The following is a 19,186-nucleotide window of genomic DNA, read 5'->3' on the forward strand; positions in this document are numbered from 1 at the left end:
AGATGTCTGTGATATTACGCGTTCTTCTGAACGGTGTGGAAAGAACGAAACGTGTGTTTCAGTTTCTATTTGTGTGCAATGGTTTGGGTATTTTGGTTAGCACGCTTGTGGGCTGCTGTGTTCTATAGTTTTGAAGGCCAGTGGGTTAAAGTGGTTCCAATCCCTTTGATTTTAACCAGGCATTGAATCTGGCTGAGAATCAGTTCCCGGAAATCCGTTGGATTGGAATAATGTGTTCCGCCGCTTCCGTGTTCAGACTGATTGCTATGATATCCTGTAAAGCTAGTCTGCCTTGGATGGATGACTCTTACAATTGACTGAAAAGTTCGGTTCGGTTTGGTTTAGGTTTTAGCTTAAACCAAAACTAAATCCTATTTAATTCATGCTAGACCTTACAATTATTTATCTTTAATGGGTGAGTGAAATTACCTATAATGGTGCACAAGTGTGGGGTGTATGTAGGGTGTAGGCAATGAGGGCGAAGAGTGCTAGGGGTTGAATAGGGGTTGAACAGGGAGTAGGGTGGTCATTTCTACTCCTATATGAATAACTGGAGGGAATTGGAGCGGGCAATGAATTGGAGGTGAATAATTATAATTATTCCCCTATCCCGTCTCCAATTTCCTTCGTTTGCTTCCGCAATGCCATCACGCCAACCTCTGCCTTTGTCGATACGGTTTTTGGTCTAAGCCCCACAACACTACCACCACGATGCCCCCTCACTGCAGCTCACTCTCTCCCCTCTGCCCTATCCTTTTGCTCCCTCTTTGCATTTCTCTCTCTTTCTCCCCTGGTCAATTCCAACATGCTCGCTTCCGATCTCAACTCCTCAACCTCGACCTACATGGATTGGAAGCTTTACGCCCGGACCCCAGGGCACCATGCTTCTCTTCTTTTATTTCATGGAAGTGAGTTTATACCCCACTGTTTTTTAATTTTCAGAATAGGTTTACCAAACACCCCAAAAACTGTTTCTTAGCACAGGAAAAAAAAAAAAAAAACACTGATTATGTTGTTTCTCAGCACATAAACAACAAAAAGGTTATCAAACGGTGCCCAAGCATTTACCCAAAATTTTTTAAATTTTTTTTTCTATATAAATTGATTTTAAACCGAATTACTAAAACTAACAAACTGAAAAAAACTGAAGCAATCCGATTTCAATTTTGGATATATATTGTATCTTGAATCGAATCAAAATTGAATTGAAAAACCAGAATCGAACTAATTGACACCTTTACTAGAAGGTTAGAAAGAAACATCAAGTACCAATCTTCTAGGGAAAATTATTGCCCCCAGTACAACTGGGTGTGCTGTGCACATTGTGCGGTGCAGCACCGCCCATGTGTGCATAGTGGGTCCCACTGTGCACACATGGGCGGTGCTGTGCCGCACGATGCGCACAGCACCCCAGTAGTAAAGGTCCATCTTCTGGACCTAGATTGAGTTGTTGGGTCAACTAGGTGAATCAACTACTCAAATCGGTGGATTGAATATCAGAATCTGAATGGTCAGATCGGCTTGTTTGGACCAGTGGTCAAATTGATCGATTTGGATCAGAATCGGCCATGACCAATTTCGATTCCGAATGTTTCAGAGCGATTGTTTCTCTAGTTTTTGGAATCGATTTGACCTCTAATTGTAGATTAAAAATCCTTGCCCTACGGGCTTTGCCCCTAGTTAGTCTTTACCAAAAGATTCCGTTCACCCAATTAGTTTCTGAACAGCTAATATGGGTATAAACTGGTTGAACCACTAAATTGGTTATCAAAACTGGTTGAAATTAAGATCCGGGCAGGGTTTTAAAATTAAATGAAAAGAAATCTTCTAGATTGCTAGAATCCAAATTATGGAATGCAGAATCTGGATATAGTAATCTTCCCTTCCTATTACGTTTTGATTCCAAATTTGGCTCAAGATCCTTGAAAACCAAATCAAATAAATAACCTCAGTGGGGAGAAGAAACCTCAGAAACAACTATATACACAGCAAGCACACAAACAATGGGTGGTTTCAATAGTATCATCTTCCTTTTGATACTTTTTGGTTTGATGATGGAGTACTCGTCGTCTTCGGTTTCTGGTTGCTTTACGACTCCAAAAACGCATGTAAGAGTGAAGAACAAGTTGGGTGCAGGAAAGAAATTGCATTTGGAATGTGAATCAAAGGAAGATGATCTGGGAGAGAAGGCACTCAACTACAATCAGGTATTCTCATGGACTTTCTGTGGTAGTGTTTGGACTTCCACTCTCTTCTTTTGTGATTTCTGGTATGAAAGGAATGGTACTTATGTAGCTACTCATGCTGACGTTTATTTCCAACAAAGAGATAATTGCTTGGACTGTTCGGTTCTTGTTGGAGTTAAAGGGGTTTACGTTGTAGACATCAAGAACCCTAGCGACTGGAAAATGGTAGCAACATGGCCTTAGAGAAAGAAAGAGAGAGAGAGAGACTGGCTCCATTGCTTTGAGATTTCATGATATGGTTTTTTCTTGAATAAAATCTGGATCTTTTATTTGAACTGTTTTAATATTTTTTTTATATTTATTTATTGGAATTTCTTTCCTCCAAAGAGCAATTAGTGATCGATGAGGTAAAAACTAAGCATTAAAGGGAAGTTTCGGTCAGATCCATAATCCTTATTTCGCATCTAAATATTGATTAAAATGCCTTTGATACCTTCTCCAATGGATCCATTGTCATGTTTGCCATCGTAATGAGAAGAAATTTTCTGCGAAACCGAATCATAATCGCATGTGCCAACATGGAATAATCTCCTTCCTATATGGGTCAGCGTGTCAAACGGTGTGGTTTTGGTTTTGGTTCAGTGCATATTTTGCAAGGTTGAAATTAAAACCACACTGTATAAGAATCACTCAAAATCAAAATCGATTTATGTGCGGTGCGATTTTAATGATTTCTATTTGGTTTTTGTTATCTAGTTAACAACCGATTTACATACGAATATACGATTTGTAATACCGGTTCACATCCAGTTTCACCTTTATACCATTTAATTCTATTTTCCATTTCCTTGTTATGTGGGCGAAATTATATTGTTTCATATACATCTAACTCTGGGCAAAGTTCACTTAGACATGTTGGTTGTAATGATATTTCGCAAGGAAAGCTAACCTGAGGACATCATCAATCTATATCCCACTCAATTCATTAACAAAGTCCACTAAGACATGCTCGTTGCGATGTTATTTTAGAGTCATTACAAGAACCCTTTGTCCCTTCATGAATTTGAAACTCAAACTAAAATTCAAAAAAATCTCACTAAGGTGTCCTAATATTTTAGAGTGTTTAACTCTTTACTACTTGAAATCTATTTGGTTAAACGACAATTTTTCGGTTTTGAACCCAACCGTACCAGAAATAAAAATCAGAATCACATCATTATTTTAAGGGGTGGTTTGGTTCAGTCGTAAATGGTCGGTTCCGATTCCATTTTGACACCCTTACCTATGGGTTCATGAATATCCCTTTCAGTTTTAGTGTTTTTCAAAATACCGCTTTTAATAGCAGCAGCCGAGATTCTATACAGGCACTTGCGACTACGGGCAGAAAAATTTTGTCCATGGAAAATGGAAGTAAAACTAGAGGAATTTTTTTATAATATTTATTTAACAGGATTGGGTAGTCTACTTAAAATTCTCACCATATTATGTAATTGGGCATTGCAAATAAAATCTTAATTTTACATTTAAAATTGAAGGGCATTGGTTGCAAATTAAACTAAATTTGAAATAATTTAAAATTAATTATACAATCATATTAGGTAATGTTAATAATAATTTATCCTTAGGTATAATTAAATTTTAATTCTCTTCCCCTTATTTCACTTGCGACCAAACGGAGCCTAGGGTTGACACCAAATGGGGTTTTTGCACTTGGCTTTTGAATCTTGATTCTAAGGTGAAATTAGAGATAGTGGGTTTCATAATGTGAACATTTTGTCGGCCTTCAACATTGTAGTTCATATTGAAATTGAAAGAAAAAATATATATATGTACATATAACACCAAAAGTGAAAAAAAAATAATTTTTGGTCCGAAAAAGATTTATTGATGATTATGCGAAAAGAAGCCTTGAGTTCCAAATAAATAGTGTTGAAGCCACAGAGTGGAAATTGTCTAATGTGTCAGACACATGATAGACATAGACATGACCCTCCTTGCCAATCCATTAGACACATGCAAAAAATTTAATGGACTTAGTTTCTCTTCACCTATGGTAAATTAAAAATCTGTCCTTTAGATTACTTTGGAAAGAGGATTTTCAACCGAGTACAATGGGACTCAGAGTTAATGATAATGCAAGAGTTCAATCATAATGTCACAACACCAATGATGAAAGGATTCTTATTCCTCCACACATGAAGAAAATTAATTCAAAACTATAGACATTAAAGAAACCCAACCATCTACGGTCTTGCATGCATGAGATTAGAGTGATCTTGTTTGGGTTCTAATGAGCTAGCAATGGTTAATCCTGGCCTGACTATAGGTCCTCTTGTACAGGACCAGGTTGGCAATTAAGTTATATGGCCCCCTTAATGATAATATGATCAAGGCATTGGATCCATCTATATTATACATTGGTAATAAAATTATGGGCAGCAGTTTTCTTTTTGGGAGTATTGTGGTCAATGCCAGCACTCCCATGTATCTGTATCTCTCCTCAAAATAAGGGGGCGGAGGTGTCTTTTCATATGGGGAGGAGAGAGATAGACTCATGGGAGTGCTGGTGTAGGGCATACTCCCAGACAAAGTTCTTATTTCCTAAAATTATCTATTTGTTTCCATATGGAAATGTGAAAAATGAAATTTAAATAAGAAATTTTACATAGAAGATCATTTGCACGTAAGATTTTACAATCAAACAACTAGGGTTGATAGAGTTAGTTGGCATTCAAATATTTTGTATATATTATTCATGTCACGAACTCTAGGCTGAGGGTTTTTTTTAACCCTAGAGAGAAAAATGTCAACTTATATTAGTCCAAATCAAAATTACAATCATAGGCGAGAGCTTGAATAGTGTATGGACTCTCAACTCAGAGTAGAAGATAGATCATTTAACTCATTATATTATCCGTATTTTTTTTTGTCATCCAAAAGACATTTTTCGGTAATGATGGAATGGATATTTATTGGCCAATCCCTAGGGTTTTTTCGCAAATAAGAAAAATTTATAAAATAACTAAAATACCCCTAAAGAGTTCACCCCTCAAACTGCTTCTGAGTTGGTACCCAAACTTCATAATTAGATGTGGTTTATAATTAAAAACTAATCCTATGGTGTGGAAATGGCCTCGTTTTGGCCATTATTTTATGCAAAAACTTGTCATACAAACCCTATATTTGAAACAAAATTATAAATATGTTTTAATTTTCATATCAATAGATTGTCCTCGGAATAAGCTTTCTAATGACATCTGATTCATGAAAATCAGACCTATAGATTGTAAGATATGAAATTTCAAAGTTAGAGATAAAAAAAAAAAATGGGGTCAACCAAAACACCTATTCATATAAGAGACACATTTTTATCGCAGCGACACAATTTATGTAGCGACACATTTTGTGTCACACAGTACCAAAGTCCACCACCAAACACTTTTGAACCATTGCCATGGAAAAATTCTAGTGTTTTACAGTTTTGAAGGAAGCAATGGAGAGATGTACAGTCTAAAGATTTATATTTTTCTTTCTCTAAGGCTATGTTTGATAGCCAAGAAAAAAAAAGTAAAAAAAAAATCATGATGGTACAATGATTGCTTTAGGTTTGAAGGAAACTGTGTGGTACCGTGTTTAAGAGCTCCTCCAGAACTAGAACAAGGAGAGTGAATGCTTCGAGCATTCCAACTTAACACAATCATATTGTAAAGCGTATCTGCCACTAAACATTGAGAGGAAATGATTGATTTTGCCTCTACAAACTCCAATATGGATTGCAGTTGCTAAATGAACTGCTCCGAACCATCTGAGTGTTGATTACTTTCTACTGTTTCTCTAGCAGTAGTTTGGTTTTGAGGTCTAGGCCTCAAACAATTTTGCTACTTTACATTTTCGGAGTGGATCAGTTACTTGAAATAAATTAGTTTTGGAGCTTGACGCGACAACATAGAATCCAAATCCTTCAAATATTGATAGGACTCATCTTTAAAAGTTAATCGTTAAGAAAAAGGTATTCAAGTACCTATAAATCCTCACATTCTTCATTCATATCTTATGTGGTAATATGGTTCCCATGCCCCTAATCTAGGCATTGTCATGCCCTGCACTGTCGTTACCTTGGTTTTGATACCACTTGTTAGAAATTTGAATAGAATTCATCATTAAAAACTAGCGATTAGGGAGAGGGTGCCATAGGTGCCAAAATCCTTAACAATGTGGGAATCCAGTGTGATTTCATATGCTCCCATGTGGAGGAGAAGGTGGAGAAGATCTCGATAGCTCCGTGAAAAAAATAGCCTCACATGAATAGAAAAATATAAGGGGTTTGTAGGTACTTGAACATCCTCTTTTTAACGGTTAACTATTAAAGATGAGTTCTACCCAAATTCCTAATAGAGATAATTATAATATTATCTTTTTTATTAAATTACAGTAAAACATATAATTTCATATGCCTAAAAAATGCATCCAATTTAAGAATTGAAAAAAAAAAAAAAAACTTTCTTTAGGCTTAATCATGGTTCAAAGGAATCATAATCGAAACCGGTGAAATGCAATTTTCTTTTGAATTACTCATTATTTATGTTTAATTTTTATTTTTAACATTATATATTTTTGTGTTTAATCAATAAAATACTGGTCTGGACTCTGGAATCTGGATCCGGCAGCAAAGCCCTCAAGTTTATTATCTTATTGAATAAACACTGTTGCCTTGATTAATCATATAATTGGAGAAGTCTTTGCAGCAACTGCTCCATTCTCTCTCTCTCTGTCTCTCTGGGAATTCAGAAGCAACGACACAATTTCTGCATCAATCAAATTCTCAGGTGGGTCTCTCTCTCTCTCTCTCTCTCTCTCGCAGCAGAAAAACACTCAGATCTCTAAGAATCAAACCCTAGAAAGACAAATTTCCTTCTTCAATTTGATTACAGAGAAGAGGAAGAGACCTAAGAACCCTAGTTGTTCAATCCAAATTTGGTCATGTACTTTCGATGACTATAGCATCCGAAACAAAACCTTAGATCTTCGTAGATCCTAAAGAGAACCCTAAAGCAATGGCTTGTTTGGCTCTCTCGCTTCAACCAGCCAACGGATCTGATATCCTTCTCCAGACTCGCGAATGGTTCCCACCCGCGAGAGCTCTCTACGCTCTCAATGCTTTTCGCCAGACTCGAATCGCTTTTGCGAGCGGAAAGCACAACTCGGCCGAAGATGGCGATTCCTCTCTGGGTGATGATCCACTCGCTGCATCGAGTGGGCAATTGATTGTCGGTGTTGAGAGCAAGTATCGTGTCGTTTATCGGCTCGTTAATGGGATCTATGTTTTGGGGATCACTACAGTTGACAGAGATGATTGTGTGAACAATGTGTTTGAATGTATTGGGATTGTTAATCAGGCGGTGAGCGTCATTGTCGCCGCCTGTCGTGGTGTCGATGTAACGCCGGAGAAGCTCCATAGGAAGTACGCGGAGATATACATGGCTTTGGATATTGTTCTGAGAGGTGTGAGTAGCATTAGGCTTGCAGCAATGCTTGCATCAATGCATGGTGAGAGCATTGCCAAGATGGTCCATTCTGCGATTGATGCCGAGAACAAGATCAGAGGAGCTGATAGTTGGGTTAGTATTGAAGGTCTCTCCATTGAGCACCAGGCCAATGTAGAGGTCTTCTCTAATCAGATGTTTGAGCTGCCTCCAGAGACATTGGCAGCTGGTGATGAAGTTGCTGTTACCCTTGCCCCGACAGGGCCGGCCTTGGCTGATCAACAGGATGAGCAGCAACAAAAAGAGGAATCTCCGACAGAGAAGGATCCTTTTGCTGCCAGTGATGCTCTTAATAAGCCGGAGGAGCTTGTGGGTGGGTTCAAGAAGAACAAGGATCCATCTGCAAACGATCTGACAACAGCTCTAGCTGGGCTTGAAGTCACAAATCTGCCACCAGCTGTAGCCACACAACCAACTAAAATTAGTGTAGCAGGGTTTGAAGGGGACTATGGTGGCATAGAGTATAGTAATGAGGAGGCGAGTTTACGCGAAGCTTTTGAAGGCTTTGATGCTGCCTTTGGTGGAGGTTTGGATCCATCGGAGTTTGTGGGGACAGAAAAGGTTGCGAAGCCACTGGGACTGGGACTGGGTGGCCTGGAAGCACTACAAACAGGGCAGAGTGATACTGCAGCAGCAGCTGCAGCTGGAACCGGCACTCCTCTTGAAAATTTGGTGACTAGAAAAGAAATGAAGGGTCCTGAGATGTTTATTTCTGAAGAGATCAGTGCAGAGTTCAGGGAATCACTGCTTGCTAGGGTGGGCTTAATGGGTGTGGTGCATTTAAGAACATTGCCTCCTAAAACTTCAGGTGATAAGGAAACTGAGTTTTCCTTCCGGCTTGAGGGAACGGCTGGAATTAAGAGAATCGTGATGCAAAGTTCTAGTGTCAGCAGCCTGGGCAATGGGATGTTTCATCTGAGGACAGCGTCTTCTGAGGAGCCAATACCAATCTTGAAGTATAGTTTGCTGCCTCGTCTAACTCCATTGCCTCTAAGGGTTCGTCTTATCCAGCGTCATACTGGGACTTTACTTTCTGTGATGATACAGTATGCTTCCAATCCGGACTTGCCTGCACCCTTAAATGATGTAACTTTTGTTCTGAAACTACCAGTGGAGCCGACTTTGTTGAATGCGTCTCCTAGAGCTGTTTTGAATAGATCTGAAAGAGAACTTAGATGGCATGTTGATGAAATTCCTCTTAAGGGTCCTGGTCAGTTGAGGGCACGGATGCCTGTTGATTCTGATGAGCTTGCTGGAGAAGAAATTGAAGTTATAGGACTGGTGAAATTTTCTGTACTAGGAAGTAGAACATTGTCTGGGGTAACACTACGGCCGGCTACTGAGGGTAAGACAGACTTCTATGAGATTAATCACACATATAGTAGTGGAGTTTACATGTGTAATTGATCTACTTGCGGAAAGTATTTGTTTTTTTTCATCCTCTTCTGGTTCTGAGGTGAGTGGTTTGGCAGAATTTGCAATATTCGTGGAACTTGATTATAATTCTGATTCATTTTGTTCTTATGTGAGAATTTTATGTATTTTTTTCTTGAGGTTTTAAATACTTTTTGTCCTTTCTGTGTTGTAGGATATATTCTTATTAAGTCCAAGATTTAAATTCACTTTGTCATTTTATATTACACATAATTTGTATCTTTATTACATGTTACGTGCATTGTCAGGGGTAAGAGTAGCCAAATTGATTTTAAGGTTCTTAGGTGCTATGTGGCGTGAACCAATCTTTTCTGTAATTTTTTATATTAGCACTGGATCTTTTTGCAATCATGAAAAATGGCAAACAAGGTTCTTCTATGTTCTTCCTTCCATCTGAAAATCTTTGGTTAAGAACTTACTGGCAAATCCTTATCAAAAATGATCTGAGAACTGCACAAAGATAATATCTCTGGAAATGCATCTGAACTCAATTATGAGAAACTCTGTATGCTAAATGTCATTCGAATGAAGTGGAATGGTTGGAGCAATCTTTTCAAACCCTCTGCAGTCAGTGGATGCTGATTAATGCTAATCATGAGACACATATGAAGTAGTTCTGAAGACAGAAATTTAAGTTTGGAAAATGACCTTCCTGCAAAATGTGATAGGCATTTCCAATTGAGTGAGAAATATATGAAAGCAGATCCATCTCTACTTGCATGCACATTGTGTGGGGAAAAGATTTCTGTGTTCTCCCATAGACCTAGAAACCAGAAGTTCCTAAGTCATGACATTTTATCTCTTGTCTGTGTTCACAAATGACCATTTTGGCTTTAAAGTGGGTAGGCAATCTGGCTTCTGCATCCTGGCTCAGTTTTTGATTTTGGTTGTCCAGAAGTTCTGAGTTGGAACACTGTAAATCCTTCTTGTTCTTTGTCTGTGGAAAATGTGAATAATGGCTTGTGACTAATTGATCACAGCCCATCTTTATTTATAATAGATGGGAGAACATTCTAGGATAGGTACAAGGACAATAATAACCCTAGGACAGAAATACCCTTGAATCCTTATTACAACACTCCCCCTCAAGTTGGTGCATAGATATCAAACATGCCCAACTTGCTAACTATAAAACAGAAACTCTTACTACTAATGCCCTTAGTGAGAATATCAGCTATCTGCTCACTAGGCTGAATAAAAGGAACACAAATGATTCCTTGCTCGAGCTTCTCCTTGATGAAGTGCCAATCAATTTCAACATGTTTGGTGCGATCATGTTGAATTGGATTGTGGCCAATACTTATTGCTGATTTATCGTCGCAATAGAGACATATAGGAAGATTAACAACAAGATGTAAGTCTTGGAGAAGTCCTTGGAGCCAGAGGAGTTCACATATTCCATGGGCCATAGCTCAAAATTTTGCTTCAGCACTAGATTGAGCAACAACAACTTGCTTCTTGCTTCTCCAAGTAACCAAGTTACCACCAACAAAGGTTCAATAATTTGATGTAGACCTTCTATCATCTAGACACCCTGCCTAGACACCCTTGGTAAAGGGTTCAACCCGAAGATGATTGTAAGGAGAGAAGAGAATACCCTTTCCAGGAGAAGAATTCAAATATCTCAAGACCCTATATGCTGCCTCCAGATGAGTAGAATAAGGATCATGCATATATTGATTGACTACACTTACTACAAAGGCTATATCTGGCCGAGTGTGGGATAGGTATATCAAACGCCCAACCAATCTCTGATAGCTGCCCGTATCAACTGGCTCTCCATCCTTACTCTTTAGGTGAGTATTTGGTTCAAATGGTGTATCAATTGGCTTACACCCCAACATTCCAGTGTCAGTCAACAAATCAAGTGTATACTTTCTTTGAGAAAGAGAGTTGCCTTGGGCTGAATGAGCAACCTCGATCTCAAGAAAGTATCTAAGCTTCTCTAGGTCTTTAACTTCAAAGTCTGTTCCCAAATAAGCCTTTAGTTTGCTTATCTCTTCAACATCACTCCCAGTGATTACTATGTCATCTACATAGACAATCAACACTGTAATATGCTGGCCTCCCTTCTTGATGAACAAGGTATGATCAACATTACGTTGTGTGTACCCAATAGACACCATGGCTCTCAGAAAATGACCAAACCATGCTCTAGAGGACTGCTTTAGGCCGTACAAAGCTTTCTCCATATATACTTCTTCTTCTAATTCTCCATGGAGAAAAGCATTTTTCACATCAAGTTGTTGAAGGTCCCATCCTAGATTGACAACATAGGAAATAATTACCCTAACAGTATTCATCTTTGCAACTGGGGCAAATGTTTCCTGATAATCAATCTCATAAGTTTGGGTAAAACCTCTTGCAACCAGCCTAGCTTTGTATCTCTCAACCGATCCATCAACCTTCTGCTTGATAGCAAATACCCATTTGCAACCAAAAGGTTTCTTTCCAGGAGGAAGTGCTACCAATTCCCAAGTATTATTTTTTTTCCCAAGGCACTCATTTCTTCATGCATTGCATCTTTTCACTTCGAATTAGCTAAAGTCTCCAGCCAAGTGTTAGGAATAGAAACAGTGGACAAAGAGGAAACAAAGGCTTAAAAAGAAGGGGAAAGAGAATTATATGAAACAACATTGGAAATAGGATGCTGAGTACATGTTCTTTTAGGCTTACGAAGTGCAATAGGTAAATCAAGACTAGGATCAAAAGCAGACTTACTAGGAGAAGAACTTGGAGCAGGAAATACCGATTGCGGTGGTGCTGGGTTTTTTATGCCAAGTTCCTTGAGAAAAAGGTTTGCAAGGTGTCAGGCTCCCCAGGCTCCCCCTGAATTAAAGGTTGCTCCTGTTCCCCTTGGATCGAAGGCTGCTCCTGTTCTTGCTCTGTTATACCATCCTCAAGTTCTATGGATGGGTCTTCCATTGTAGGTACATACACATCCAATGGAGCAAATGAGCAATGAAGTCCACTTCACTAACAGGCTCCCCTTGATGAGGACTTATGAGTAGGAAAATAAGCCTTAGATCCTCGAAAAATGACATCCATGGTTACAAACAACTTCTGTGTAGGCGGGTGATAGCACTTATACCCCTTCTAGGTAGCAGAAGCCCAAAAAAATGCAGCGGAGTCCCGTGGGATCAAACTTCCCATGGACGTGATGATTGCGAACAAAAACTATACAACCAAAGACCTTAGGAGGGGCCACAAAAGAAGAAGACCGCAGGTTAACATCAAGAGGGCAGCGATCTGCGAGGACCAGAGAAGGCAGCCGATTGATGAGATAGGCAGCAGAGAGCACAGCATCTCCCCAAAAGCTAGGAGGAACAACCATGGTGAACATAAGAGATCTGGCCACTTCGAAGAGATGTCGATTCTTCCGTTTAGCTATACCATTCTGGGCAGTAGTATCCACACTCAAAGTCTGATGTATTATCCCATGAGAAGATAGGTAGGTCTGAAAGGAGCTCTTCATATATTCTTTCCCATTATCAGTTCGGAAATTTTTTACCTGAACATCAAATTGAGTCTGAACAATTTTGTGAAACAATTGGAAGTAGGAGAATACATCAACTTTTTTGGTGCATAAGATAAACCTATTTAGTATGGCTAAAACAATCAATAAAGGTGACGAACCACAGGTAACCAGAGGTGGAAATACAATGGGCAGGGCCCCACACATCATAATGTATTAAACCAAATGGAATAAGACTTCTATTATCTGAAATGGGATAAACAACCCGAGTTTGCTTGGCAAAAATGCAAGCATCACAAGAAAAATTGTTTGGGTTACAACTCTTAACTAAATTGGGAAATAAAGCAGATAAAACTCGTAGAGGAGGGTGGCCAAGTCGTCAATGCCACCTATGCAGTTCGGCCAAGGTTGAAGCCAAAAATTCCAGGAGGGTAGCCTGAGAAAGCTAATGTGGGAGATGGAGAACTTTCCAACATGTAGAGACCACCAAGCACCTTACCACTCCAATCGTATGACCCGTTTCCAAGTCCTGAAAAAGACAATGGGTAGGAAAGAAAGTTACTTTGTAGTACAAATCACAAGTGAGGCTACTAATAGATAATACATTAGTAGTAAATTTTGGAACATGCAAAATGGAAGAAAGACACAAGGAAGGAGTATACTTAATGGTGCCCTTCCTAGAAACAGAGGAAAGGGAACCATCAACGACCCAGACTTTATTGTTACCAGACAATGGCAAATATTTAAAAAATTGAGTAAAAGAACTTGTCATGTGATCAGTGGCACTAGAGTCAATGATCCAAGAGTTGGACATGACTGAGGTGCAATTTCCACTAAAAATACCTGGTGTGGGTGTGGGTGAAGGTGAAGAAGTGGAAGTAGATGATCCAAGAGTGGGAAGTACTGGCAAAGAGGTAGTCAAAGCAGCAAAGGGCGCTGGTGAAGAAGTGGTGTCAAGCCGAGCCATCAAATGACGAAGATGCTGGTTAAATTCCTCTTGGGAAAGGGGTTGATCAAACATGGTGTCCTCAGATGAAGTTTGATTAGCCCGAGCAGTGGTACAACGTCCTTGACCACGCCCTCGTATATCATTGGGGGCGCCCATGAAGCTTCCAACATTTTTCTCGAGTGTGTTGTTCCTTGTCACAAAAATCACACTTCACCGGTGAGCGATCTACAGTAGAACGGTTGCTTGTAGTACGAGGAGGAACCCCATAAGATGTCTGATATGAGCTGGTGAGAAGGGCAGATCGCTCCTGGGTAACTGGATGAACCATAGAAGTGCGACGACTTTCCTCTGATTGCACCATAGGATATGCCTGTTCAAGAGTAGTGAAGGGATCACGATTCAAGACAGTAGCGCGAATCTGATCATACTCCATATTTAGGCAAACAAGGAAATCACATACTCGGAGACCTTCTTCCCACTTCTTGAAGGCAGTAGCATCAACATCACAAATAGCGGTAAAAGGCCCATAAAAATCCAGTTGTTGCCACATGCCACGCAGTTTAGAATAATATTGAGAGAGGGATAATTCTTGCTGCTTTGTGACATGTATCATCTGACGGAGCTCATAACACTGGGCAGTATTACCAATCTGAGAGTAAGTGTCATTGGCCGTCTTCCAAATCTTGGCAGCAGTGTCGAGAAGTGATGTAGATTTATCACCAAACTGGGTTTCTTTGCTTAGAAATAAGTCTAGGGTTGGGTTATATACATGTTGAGCCTTTGATCTCATGCGTTTTCAATGTAATAGGCTACTTTTATGGGCTTATTATGGGCTTAACTATGGGTAATAAGGTTACATACGTGATTAGCTAGTCGATTTCTTTTTTATTTGGTTAGTGGTCATGTGATCACTTAAGTGATCATGTGACTTGGTTAAGTGGTCATGTGACTATTTAATTGTTAAGTTGGGCTGGATTAGGACTCTATAAGTCCAGCCATGTTTTGAGTCTATTTCCTTCAGTATTTTAGTTTCCTAGTCAGTTTAGGTTACCTAATAGGTTAAGGATTGTGTTAGGTCCATTTTGCTAGGAGTCTATTTTTTAGTCTTTTATACAAGGTTGTAAGGGGGGCAAGAATTGAACATGAATTTTGATATTAATGAAAAGTTTTTGCTGCTCTTCTTCTCCATTGAAGATTTTTGTCTTGTGTTTGATCAAGGCTGGTGGGATCGGTGTTTGATCCGATTGACACCTTGCGGTGGAAAGCCTAGGTGGTTCGTTGGTGGGACTGGTGTGTGATCCAATTGACACCTTGCAGTGTGAAGCCCGGGTGGTTCTTTGAAGTTTTCTTTCAGTTGTTTGAAGATCTCCTTCAAGTTCAAGATCAAGATTCAATCTTTATTCAAGAACATCAACCAAACAAGCTGTTGCCAAGATTTCTCTGCAACGATACTAAGTTTGATCCATCCCATCAATACCTATTCTTCTCCTAATCCTCCAAACCACCCCAAAATCCTAATTTTCCCACTCATCTCCCAAAATTCTTAAAAAACCATTCAGCTAACAACACCTTCACATAATTGGATCAAGTATTCTCCTACCCAATTGGAATACTTGAACCAAGCTGTTTCCCATTACCCCATTCAAACCACAACATCCCACCTATTTCTGGAGATCATCCTATTACCCAAATTCTTCACAGACCAATCCAACTATCAGAAACACACCATAACTGAATCGAATTTCATTCCCTACACTAGGAATAATCGATCCAAACCCTAGCCCCAAATTCTCATCCTAAACCCTAGATCCCCTTCTTTTCCTTTTTTCCAAAACCGGAAACTCTAAATCTAAACCTAAGTTGCTGCCCATTCAAATTTACAGACTTCCATCTATCAAAACATCTCAGGACCTTCACTGATAGACTCCCCGACTTTGACTTGACACAAACCGTACATCAAACCATAACCCTAATTTCACCAAAAACCCTATTTTTGACCTAGCTGATTCACCTGTTCATAACAGATCCTAGTTTACTGGCTCCTAGTTGACCCCCTACCAATCTTGGACTACATTAAGTGGTATCAAAGTGATGAATGAACAGGGTCAGCCTTTGCCGCCAACAGCAATTGACCCTATGGCAAAGGTTATCGAGATGTTTCAACAGTTACAAGCTGATCAGAAAGCTATGAATGAGAGGTTGCAATTAAATGAGCAACAGCAAGTTACTCCTTTCAGGGACAGCAATCTGCCCATGGAAGAGGACATATATCAGATTCACTCCCTAGTTCATCACCCAAATAAAAGGAACATAGAATATATACCTTAAAGTATTCACAACTAGGGATAGAGCTGGCACTCTATTCATATGGTTGTCGCGCTGTGTGTTCTAAGGACTGGTGATTCTAGACACAAGTGTGAGTACATATATATGTATGTATCAAATTGGATCACTTGAAAATCTGGAATGGATTACTGTTAGATGGCCAGGGACAAGATTCTTTGTAATAGTTCATGATTGGTCCCCTAACCTAAGAGGTCCTCATCATTTCAGCTGAGTATTATGCGCTTTGGTGTACTAACGTTTGATGTAGATAGCCTATATATCAGTGTGCTGGGTGTATGGTATTTATTTGTGAATGAAAGAGATGCTTAACAAGGAATCCACTTCCCATATTTGGGAGAAAATCGAGTGGGAGGTATCTAATTATGATTGGACAGAAATTCCTAGCTCGGTGGCATGTTTTGTAAATAGTTTGCAAAAGAGTTGAAAATATAATTATTGATTAATATTATATTTAAAAGAGTTTTGAAAATCTTTTTACGTCCAATCAATGATCAAGAGTCTCTATATGTGATGTTTCGATGGATAATGGATTAGGATGGTGATGGTAATCAGTTCCACAACTGTAGGTCCATTATGCGAGATTGTAAAGTGGGGGAACTAAATTGTAATAGAATTATTTCATTGGGACTTAAATGTTATTTGTACTTAAAGTTGTCCTTATTTTCAATTATCTTTGTTTCTTAAGTGTTAAGAAATAAAGATAGAATTGGATAGAGATGATTGAGTAGGTTCATCCAATATGATCCCATCACTTGACATCTTGACTGACACAAGGATAGAGGGCACTAAAAGCTATAAATAAGCAGTAGAGGAGGTGAAAGATGAGACATCCAACCTGCATTAGTTAGTCTCTGTCTCTCTCGCTCCCTAGTGAGTATTGAGAGAGATTTCTACTGCTGGTCTTGTTCAAGGGTTGTATGAAGAGTAGTTCGTTCCTGTAGTGAGCCGCTTGCTTAAGTGCTGTATTCCTTTGGATAATTTGCAATTGTGGACTAATAGGTAAGCCTAAGTCCCTCTTTGTGATGGTGACTACCCAATGATACATGATGCACGATTCTAGGATTTAAATGATTAAAGTTAGCACATATTTCCGACAAATTGGATATCAGAAACATGGATTAAATTATCACACTGTATCGTATCGGTATAGAGTGTATCGGTATTGACAGGTATCGATATGATACAGGCTGATCCGTATATATATTTTTTTAAAACATTAGGTATCGATAGGTATCATAATGTATTGGCCGATACGGCTCGATACGTACAGATACTCGAGGATACGTCCATTTAAGGGTATAAAAAAAATTATGTATCGATACATATCGCCAGCCAATACGATGCAATACATATCCAGCACCATCAAAACCAAAAAAGGGCTTCAGTTTACAAACCCGAGAATAGAACTGGTGGATTCTTTTTCACCCAAATTGATTTTTAGCCCCTCTTCTTTCAAATCGGTGAGTTAGGGCTTTTATTCCTTGGTGAAAAAAGAATCAAATCAAGAAAACAAACTTCACTTTGGTTGAATCAACATTCATAAATCTCGGATTGAAGAACTCCACAGAAAAGGTATGAAACCTCATCCTTTACAACTTTCAATTGAATGCACTTGTCTCATTATATGTAGTTCTTCATTTAAGTGTTTGTACATGATTTGTGTTATATATTGCTTATTTATAGTGTTTTATTGCTTCAAAAGTGTATTTCCATGCATATCTTGACCATTTCTATGTGTATCTTGCGTATCTCTGATCCAACACGATACATCTGTTAAAATAACCCTGCTGATATGATACACGGTACCGATACTTTAATCCTTGATCAGAAACTCATTAAAGTTGATTCAAACAGTTTTCAAAATTTCAGACTATAAGTTAGAAGCAATAAACAAACAGATGTATGAGTTTGATGTGCAGACTAGAACAGAGTAGAGAGGAAACCATAGTTGTCAAGGCACCTAGGCGAACCAAGCCCCGACCGAGGGGCCAAAAAAACAAGGTCACAAGTTGTCGCCTAGGAGACCAAGGTGACACCAGTAAACAAAGCAAGAGAAAGGCGCCTGGGCTAGGCGACGCCTTGACAACTATGGAGGAAACTAGAGAATAAAAAAGAACTAGAAGAAGAATAGCAGTAGAGAGATATCATCTGGTTGTAGAAGGACCAGAACTAGAAGAAGAAGATTAAGAGAGCAGTCAGCCAGATGTGGAACACTCCAGTCCCTATGCATAGTACATACAACATAGTAGCAAAACACTTCATAAGCTTAAAATTCTATTACTCATAACATGTCTGATTGATGGGGGTGTATAAATATATGTATATAAATATATAACATTTTAAATTTCCAAAACTAACTCATAAAATGACTCCTAATCACTCTCATACGCTGACTTAACTTAAATAGACTCAAGCGGAACTCTTAAAACCTATTAAGTATCCTAATCTAACTTATAATTTAGAATTCAAGACGCTTTCTAGTTTCTACTATATTCTCATGCCCAGATCTCACCCCCACCTTATGGGCTTGTGTTTAAGGCCCATTACAAGATTAACCCCATAAACAAGTGACCAGAGACCCCATATAACCCATTCATGGTCCAAAATTTGGCCTTCCTAAGCCCAATCGGGCAATCTCAACTGCGTCAGGTCAATTTTATGCAACCAGTGTAGCTGCATCATTATGCATAGTAATGCATTGTTTTTAAACACTTACTCCGGTGCCCCAAGAAACGGTGATGGGGAGAGGGCCACATTTGTGGATTAATAATGAATTGGAGATTAGCCCCTTGAGACCTTGGCACAAAAGAGAGACTCCAATTCATTTTGTAGAAGAAGAGATTTTCCAGGTTAGAGCATGAGATTGTAATATCTGGGACTGAGATTACAATTTATCTGTAAAGATGCAGCACAAACAGAAGGAAACTCTTGTGTACAGGAGTGGGTGCTTTGATATGATGATGGGAAAGCAAATGTTATGCAAATTGGTATCCTTAAAACACAAAGGGGAAATATACAACAAAATAAAGGGGGAAATTACAACTATGGTCCTAACATCAAGGTAACTATGAGAGAGTATACCGTTGATCCTTGTAGGAGCCATGGTCACGTGACTACTAAAAATTTCATATTTCCCTTATCAAAGAGAGAATATGGTGCAGAACCTACGCAATACCAGAGGAAGAAAAAACCTTCTGAAGCCTGTGGTTCTGAAACTAGGAATTCTATTTCTAGCCTCTTATGCAGTTCTATT

At 39.0% G+C, this 19,186-nt stretch overlaps 3 protein-coding genes across 3 annotated transcripts; 2 read left to right on the forward strand and 1 right to left on the reverse strand.

Moving 5' to 3' along the window:
• The first annotated feature begins 2,003 nt into the window (after positions 1 to 2,003).
• On the forward strand, positions 2,004 to 2,429 carry LOC122668235 (S-protein homolog 29-like). Its single transcript, XM_043864825.1, has one exon. The coding sequence runs from the start codon at positions 2,004 to 2,006 to the stop codon at positions 2,427 to 2,429; it is 426 nt and encodes a 141-aa protein (XP_043720760.1).
• Positions 2,430 to 7,022: 4,593 nt separating this feature from the next.
• On the forward strand, positions 7,023 to 9,436 carry LOC122668098. Its single transcript, XM_043864662.1, has one exon. The coding sequence runs from the start codon at positions 7,241 to 7,243 to the stop codon at positions 9,134 to 9,136; it is 1,896 nt and encodes a 631-aa protein (XP_043720597.1). The 5' UTR covers positions 7,023 to 7,240; the 3' UTR covers positions 9,137 to 9,436.
• Positions 9,437 to 13,726: 4,290 nt separating this feature from the next.
• LOC122668236 lies at positions 13,727 to 14,377 on the reverse strand. The gene has a single exon (XM_043864826.1). It carries the CDS (start codon positions 14,375 to 14,377, stop codon positions 13,727 to 13,729), a length of 651 nt encoding a protein of 216 aa, XP_043720761.1.
• Between the last annotated feature and the right edge of the window lie 4,809 nt (positions 14,378 to 19,186).

This window comes from Telopea speciosissima, chromosome 7 (genome assembly GCF_018873765.1).
Source record: "Telopea speciosissima isolate NSW1024214 ecotype Mountain lineage chromosome 7, Tspe_v1, whole genome shotgun sequence".
Taxonomy (NCBI): domain Eukaryota; kingdom Viridiplantae; phylum Streptophyta; class Magnoliopsida; order Proteales; family Proteaceae; genus Telopea; species Telopea speciosissima.